Below are 8,289 nucleotides of genomic sequence, written 5' to 3' on the forward strand. Positions count from 1 at the left end.
AGGTTAACCCATTTAAGCCTGATGCTGCGTATACACTGCATTGACCTGGTCACCTGGAGCTGCAAAATGTGGGTATGATAGAGCTGATTGAACACTAAAAGCTCTAAAGCATGAGGAGGGTCCTAGCGAGGGTGGTGGTAGTTCAGGTGGTAGAGGAGCCGTTCAGCAACCCAAAGGTTGCAGGTTCAAGCCCCACTCTGCCTGACTCCATCGTTGTGTCCTTGAGCAAGATACTTAACCCCAAGTTGCTCCTGGTGGCAGGGTGGTACCCTGCGTGGCAGCCACGGCCACCGGTGTGTGAATGTGAATGCGCTTTGAGTGCTCGAAGGAGTGGAAAGGCGCTATATAAATGCAGTCCATTTAGCTTTTAAATGCAACTTATTTCATGTTTTCATGTGCACCGGGGGCTGAGATATTTAGGTTTGTATTGGCTGAGGGTACCTTTTCCCAAAAAGGGGTTAGCCATTCAGCAGCCTTTTTTCCAGGTGCTTAAGGCATCAATGGGTTAATCTAAGTCAGGTTATAGGAAGGACATGATAATAATAGCCATTTCACTCAGCAAAGACTGACATTTCTCATTATTCCATGGCAATAGTGGGCACTGGGCACCTACAGGTATCTATTCCTACAGACCTGGTCATTCCATCTACTCATCATGGCTGACCGTCATTCAGGGCTGCACTGGGGGAGAAATAGGGCCCGGGAACTTTTGGCATAAAGGGGCCCTGCACTCTTGTAGGCCCCTATTTTCAGAAATGTAAAAATGTAATATATATATATATATTGTACATTTCTGAAAATAGAGGCAGACAAAGGTGCAAGGCCCACCGGGAAATGCACGCTATGCCAGATGGCCAGTGCAGCCCTGCCGTCATTCCATCACTCTCACAATACCAAGCTACTTTTAGACATTCAGAGGAATGCCAGAAGGCTTTAGTGAGGGGGAAAAAACGTCCTGCACGCACACCTGAAATCCGTTCTGAGTCTGAGGAAGACCAGAAATGGTTAGAGAGACTCAGAGGCACCATTTTGTGGCCATAAAAATCCACCGGAGAAAAGAGGATTTCAAGTGTGCTGCTGACACTTTTTTTCTGCCGGATTACCGGTTGCATTTTCTCCTGTTTCACCTTGGCAGAGAATGTGCGCATACAGTACTCTCTTCCTCTGTAAAAAACAACATTCTGGAAGGCTTCCAACTGAGATAGACAGGCAACTAATGGTTATAATGCCATAAAATAAAACAAGGTAGACTGGTGGTGCACACATCCAAGATGCAGGTGCAGGACAAAAGGTCAGAATACTATGAAAATAAAAATGAATGTCCGCACACTGCTCCCATGTTTTTTCATTTTTCAAGTCAGCGCTTTTGAGCTAGTCGCTCTTCATGAGACTAGAAAATAAAAATAAACAAAAAAAATGTGTTCAATGCCATTTTGTGCCATAAAAAAACAGAATACCAGCTGTGCTGTCTCTTTTCGTAGCATGTTTTACTGCTCAGTGCTTATCCTGTCCCACACATTTGTCTCTCTGCAATGGAATCCCACAGGGGACCTTACCCATCTGCACACTTTATATTCTGAGGAGCACCGCTGATGATTGAAATAACAGTTTTTCGACATTGAAATACAATTTGATTGCAGGTGTACTGCTGACTGCCGCTCAAATGTTGTCCCGTCCTACCTTTCCATGTGACATTCACTGCACACACTCCTCCTGCTGTTAAGGGATCCCAAAGGCTTTCATTTCTGTACCTTCTTTTGAATCAGGCGAACACCACTAATGAAAAGCCCATTTACATATAATAAAACAAGTGTTCCAAGTGTGCTATTTTCTTCTCTACTATGTTACGGCTTAGGGTTTGTTTTGTTCCAACCAACAGACTACTCTTACTGTTATGGAATTCTAACGGTTTCAATCTGTACCTTTTTGAATCTGATGAACACCAGCACTGGTTTGTGTCATACAAACTCCAGGTATGCCGTTTTTTGTTTCCTGTTTTTTTTCCCCTATACCGTGTCACTACCCTGGGTGAAAGCCGACTGTTGGCTCCGTCATACAGTCTGGAACAAGATAAGAGGAATCTGTCTCCATGGAGGGTGGGAGATGGTCTGACCTTACTCTGCTATTTAAATTAACTGGATTTCTGAATTCAAATTAAAACTCAAATTGTGCTTTATTAGCAGGACTGTTACGATACAGTGTTGCCAAAATATACAAATGACAAGACAAAAGTGTGAATAGTGTTACCTTAACCAATCAGTAACGGACTCCGCGGGGTGAGTTCTGCGTCACCACTCTCAACTGTTTGCTGATTGGGAAAACCGTGAGCGAACCGAGCTAACCGAGCATGGTGTCGCCAGGATACCGTGTTACTGTGTAGCACGCAGTGAAACGCTGTAATACTGTAGTCATTGAAAAAACTTTACTTCCATAGTACTGACACGATGACGGTGTATAGTGTTAGTAACACATTACGACTTGGTCATTGCCATTAGTAACAGCCAATGTATAACAGAGGGCGTGTCTTACTGGGATAAATTGTGTCCCATTCCACTTTTTCCATGTAATGAACACACACTCTTCCTGCCAGAAGGTTTGCATCTGGACATTTTTCAATCAAAGGAAGATCGGCAATGGTCAAAACAGCATTTTGAGCCATACAACAAACTGAAAATAGTAGTTTTCACATTTGCTGAAAACTTTCCCTATCTGGCCCATCTCACTATGTCACATGCAAACACTCTTCCTGCTGTAATGGAATCCCAGAAGGTTCCTATCTGTACATTTGTGAAGGCCACTGATGGTCTATAGTATTCTGTGCCATGCAATAAACTGGAAAAAAGCAATGCTTTCAAGCATGCTGACTTGGTCCTCCCTAGCTGCCCCACCTCACCGTATCATGTGCAAAAACGCTTTCTGCTGTTACAGAGTCAGCAAGATGGTTGCCGTCTGTACATTTTTGATGCAAAGGAAGACCACCAATGGTGACAACAGTACAAAAAAAGAGTGTTTTGTGCCATACAATAAAGCAGAAAAAGCAAGATTTTTATCCAAGTGTGCTGACTCTTTTCCCTACCTGCCCCACCTCACCATGTCACGTGAAAAACACTCCTCCTGCTCTAACAGATCCAGCAGAAGGTCTCCATCTGTTCAGAGGAAGACCACTAATGGTCAAAACAGTATTCCGTGCCATACAAAAAAACAAACCGGAAAAAGCAAGGTTATTATCAGAGTCGGATTATCCATAAGGGCCAGCGGCACAGTGCCCAGGGGCACCCACCAAGCATTTTGGACCAGTGAAGGGGCGCCACCACAAGACACAAACTTTGCAAATATTGGTCATAAAGGGGGGCACCAGTGAGGAATAGTGCAAAGGGGCACTACATTGGCTTAATACAGACCTGATTATCAGGACCGCCGACAGATGGGGGCAAACAGGTATGTTGTCCCGGGCCCGGCGTGACAGGGGGAGGGTGGCGGGGGGACGGGGATGGGGCGGCACATTTGGGTCCCCATTGCATTGCACTGGATAGCATTACATTGCATATGCATTGTGTAGGGTGCCTTTTCAGGTGACTTTGTCCTGGGCCCAGCAAAAGCTGTCAGCGGCCCTGCTGGTTATTATCATGCGTGCAGTGCTGACTCTTTCCCTACCTGTCCTGGCCCACCTTGCCGTGTGATGTGCAAGCCCTCCTCCTGCTGCTGTAGCGGAGTCCCAGAGGGTTGCCGCCACCATCTGCAGCCTCATTAGCCGCAGTTCATTAGGGGAACTACACCAGACACAGCCTTTGAAGAGCTCCGTCGTTGCAAAAGTACGTATATCCATCTTGGTGCATTTTGGGAAATTTGGGAAACATTTTTGTATCGGGCATTCCATTGCATTGCATTACAAAATGCACTTCTTTTTGAAGGATTTTTTAAGGGGCTTTTTGGCCTTTTATTATTACAGGACAGTATGAGAGCAGACATTAAACGACTGGGAGAGAGAGATGGGGCAGGGCCGGGAAATGAACCCGGCTAAACTCGAACCGCGGTCCCCGTGGGCATGCAAGCCCAAATGTGGGGGGCTTAGCGGGCTGCGCCAGAGCGCGCCCACAAATTTTATATAGGTTTAAAAAGTGTGTTCTCAAAATATCTGAGGGGTAAGAATTCACACATACGTAGACGATCAGACAGATTCATTATGATAAGTGATGATAAGTAATTTCAAGTAGTAAAATACAAAAGTCAAAGATGGTGGATACATCATTTTGCAACACAACTCTTCCTTTCAAGTTCCCACGGTAGGACAAGTGCACAAAAGAAGGACTGGAGACAGGAGAACTTGAACCTGGATTCAGATGGTTCTAGTATCTCATTTTACAAGCCATATGTGTGATACCAATTGCACACACACACACTTGGATATCAGTGCTTTGCAATTAGTTTCTATGCCTCGATTACATGTGCATGGCTGACACACACACAGGGTACTAAGTATACTGTAGCTTATGACAAAAAACAACAAGGTTGGCGTCTTTGCCTGCACTTTAGACCCGTGTATTGCTTGGTGCGTCCACTCCCACAAAGTAGGAATCACTTGAGGTAATGAAAAAAGGAGGTGCACACAAGGCTACTGGAAACATTGAGAATGGACTAGGTCCGAAACATCTGTTGCTCCAGTTAACCTCTGACTGCTGTTGTACATTTTCGGCTACGATATACATTTTTCACACAAGCCTTATGTGCGCTTTTTTACATTACCTCAAGTACTGTAGCTTATAGAATCTGAAGACAGGGTGGAGAATGGAGTGTGTGTGCGTGTGTGTGAGAGAGAGAGTCTGTGTGTGCGTGTGTGTGTGTGTGTGCGTGCGTGCGTGCGTGTGTGTGTGTGTGTATGTTTGTGTGTGCGCATGTCTGTGTGCATGAACGTGCGCGCACGTGTGTGTGTGTGTGTGTGTGTGTGTGTGTGTGTGTGTGTGTGTGTGTGTGTGTGTGTGTGTGTGTGTGTGTTGCACTGTATTTGTCCTCAACGGCCTCACTCACCTGTGGTCTCCACAATGCCCTCCAAGATGACCACGATCTCGAACTGCTCGGTCTGCATGGAGCGCAGTGACAGGTCGTAGAAGGGGCTCTTGGAGTCGATCACATGGCAGATGGTCAGCGGGGAGACGAGGAAGAGCTGGTCCGCGCCCGTGCTGAAACCCACGTCCAGCTCCAGCTGATCCAGAGGGAGAAACTCCCCCTCCGGTGTCTGGCGAGACTGGGGAGGGAGAGGGAGAGGGGGAGGGGGGCAAAGGAGGAGAGGAGGAGAGTATAGGAGAAGAGGAGAGGACAGGGGAGAGGTGGGGAGAGGAGAGGAAAGAAGGAGAGGGGAGAAGGCGAGGAGAGGGGAGGAAAGAGCAAAGGAGCAGATAAGGAGAGCATAGGAGAAGTAGGAGAAGAAGAGAGGACAGGGTAGGAAGAGGAATTATGGGGACGAGAGGGGAGGAGAGAGCAAGAGAGGACAGGAGGAGAGTATAGGAGAAGAGGAGAGGACAGGGGAGGAAGAGGAAACAGGGGGAGGAGGAGAGGAGAGGGGAGGAGAGAGCAAGGGATGAGAGGAGGAGAGTATAGGAGGAGAAGAGGAGAGGACAGGAGAGGAAGAGGGATCATGGGGAGGAGGTGGGGGAAAAAAGAGGAGAGGGGAGGAGAGCAAAGGAGGAGAGGAGAATATAGGAGAAGTAGGAGAAGAGGAGAGGATGGGAGGAGTAGGAGTAGGGGGGTGAAGGGAGAAGAAGAGGGGATAGCAAGGGATTAGAGGAGGAGAGTATAGGAGGCGAGGAGAGGACAGGGGGAGGAGAGAAGCAGGAGGAGGAGAGCGGGAGGAGGACAGAGGGGAGAAGGAGAGGAGAGGGAGAGGAGGAGAGGGGAGAAGAAGAGGAATAGGAGAAGAGGAGAGGACAGGGGAGGAGAGAAGCAGGAGGAGGAGAGGGAGAGGAGGAGAGGGGAGAAGAAGAGGAGAGGGAGAGGAGGAGAGGGGAGAAGAAGAGGAATAGGAGAAGAGGAGATGACAGGGGAGGAAGAGGGAACATGGGGAGGAGAGGGGAGGAGGTGAGGGGAGAGGAATAGGAGAAGAGGAGAGGAGAGAGCAAGAAAGGAGAAGAGGAGAGTATAGGAGAAGAGGACAGGGGAGGAGAGGGAGAGGAGAGAGGAGAGGAGGAGAGGAGGAGAGGAGGAGAGTATAGGAGAAGTAGGAGAAGATGATAGGGGAGGAAGGTGGGGGAGAAAAAGAGGAGAGTGGAGGAGAGCAGAGGACGAGCGTATAGGAGAAGAGAGAGCAAGGGAGTAGCGGAGGAGAGTATAGGAGAAGAGCACAGGGGAGGGGATTGATCATGGGGAGGAGGTGGGGGAGAAAAAGAGCAAAGGGGAGGAGAGCAAAGCAGGAGAGGAGAATACAAGAGAAGTAGGAGAAGACAGGGGAGGAAGAGGAAACATGGGGAGGAGGAGAGGGGGAGGAGGAGAGGGGCGAAGAAGGAGAGTGGCGAAAAAGGGGAGAGAACAAGGAGGAGAGGAGAGGGAAGGAGAGAGCAGGAGCGGAGGAGGGAACATGGGTAGGAGAGAAGTGGGCAGGAGAAGGAGAGGAGAGGTGTGAAGATAACAGGGTGAGGACGAGAGATCAAGGGATTTGGAGGAGAGGGAAAGGGGTGGAGGAAGTGGTGGAGAAGAGGGGGCAAGGGAGGAGAGGAGAGGAGGAGACAATAGAGGTGAGTACAGGGGAGATAAAGACAACAGAGTAGAGGAGGATGACAGAGGAGGAGAGCAGGGCAAGAGAGGAGAAGAGCGGGAGGAGAAGGCAAAGGAAAAGAAGGGGGGAAGAAAGAGGATGTCTAATCACTTCTCATCACTTGGGTTAACAATGTCTGCTCCTAATATAACACAATGACCTGACATTTTCGACTGATCTTCTGATCTTCAGATTAAGACATTTATACATTTTATTTCCCCTAAAGGGAGATCATTATATACCTCGCTGCTATATATTATGTACGCTCTTGTGTGTAAAGAATATATTATGTGATCAATTATATTTTATTAGGCCCTCTGTGTTAATAAAACATATGAAAGGGAAAGTACAGGCCTGCACAAAAGATGGGAGGGGGAGGAGGACTGTGAAGTCACCTATTATTAGTAACTTGATAACATCATGTCAATCAATGAAAAGTTAGGTAGAAATTCATCTTCACAGCTACTGTAAGTGATGTTGACAGAGGCTACTTACTTTCAGGAGTTTGCAGCGGATCTGAGCCGAGACCATATGGCTATTTCTGAGATTCCCCACCCGGAACATGAGCGTGAGTTTGCCATCCCGCATCGAGATGGCCGCGTGCTCGCTGAACATCAGCGTCTCGGCCCGCTTCTTCGGCTGGGACATCTTGATGAACATGCAGCCAATCAGGAAGGCGTCCACAATCGAGCCCAGAATCGATTGGAAGAGGAAGAGTATAATTCCCTCGGGACATTTGTCTGTTATGTACCTGTAGCCGTAGCCAATGGTGGCCTCTGTCTCGATGAAAAACAAAAATGCTGAGGGAAAGTTGTAGACGTTAGCAACACAGGGCGTGTATTTGTCGTCGTGGGCCTGATTCAGGTCTCCTCTAATGAAGGCGATGACCCACCACATAGACGCCATGAAAAGCCATGCCACGGTGTAGGTGAGGATGAATATGAAGAGGTTCCAGCGCCATTTCAGATCCACCAGAGTGGTGAAGAGATCCGAGAGGTACCTGCTAGTCTCGCCTCCCAAGTTTCCGTGTTGGACGTTACAGCGGCCGTTCTTGTCCACAAAGCGCTGCCTCTTCTTTTTCTTCTCCGGCGCTGCTTGGTTGAACCCGCCGCCACTGGACGAAGTGGTCACTACTTGATAATCATCACCAAATTTCTTCCTCAACGCTGACATAGTATGGTTGTTGTTTGGGACCAACTTTATATGCCAAAGAATTTAGTTATTAGACACTGACTCTGTACATGCATATATTGTGTAAATGGCTAAACCATCATTTCCCCCCAAAAAATAGTAAGCCGTTTACACTTGGATGAAGACTTTGTTGTCTTGGGTTTTAATAAAGAAAACCGTGTTGTAAGTCCGAAATGTGAATGGTCTCAGGTAGGCAGGTTACCTCTCCTCTCTGTGTTGTGCCTAGACCTCTGAGCTCCCGCCGTTCCCCGCGCGCTCTCCGGACTCGTTTTGGAGATAACGGGATGAAGGAGTTACGATGCAGCAGTACATCCCAGAATCACCTCTCCTCAAATTCGCCTGTGCGAGCACAT

At 47.9% G+C, this 8,289-nt stretch overlaps 1 protein-coding gene across 1 annotated transcript in view; it reads right to left on the reverse strand.

The window, feature by feature from the left end:
• Window positions 1–7,918, reverse strand: part of kcnj3b (potassium inwardly rectifying channel subfamily J member 3b) — a 29,551-nt gene extending 21,633 nt beyond the window's left edge. Inside the window, exons 1-2 of the mRNA XM_063217953.1 lie at window positions 7,241–7,918; window positions 5,026–5,242 (exon numbers count right to left, since the gene is read on the reverse strand). Coding sequence (XP_063074023.1) covers window positions 5,026–5,242; window positions 7,241–7,918 — 895 coding nt within the window. The remainder of the gene's footprint in view (window positions 1–5,025; window positions 5,243–7,240) is intronic.
• Between the last annotated feature and the right edge of the window lie 371 nt (window positions 7,919–8,289).

The sequence above is a fragment of the Engraulis encrasicolus genome, chromosome 15, assembly GCF_034702125.1.
Source record: "Engraulis encrasicolus isolate BLACKSEA-1 chromosome 15, IST_EnEncr_1.0, whole genome shotgun sequence".
NCBI lineage: Eukaryota > Metazoa > Chordata > Actinopteri > Clupeiformes > Engraulidae > Engraulis > Engraulis encrasicolus.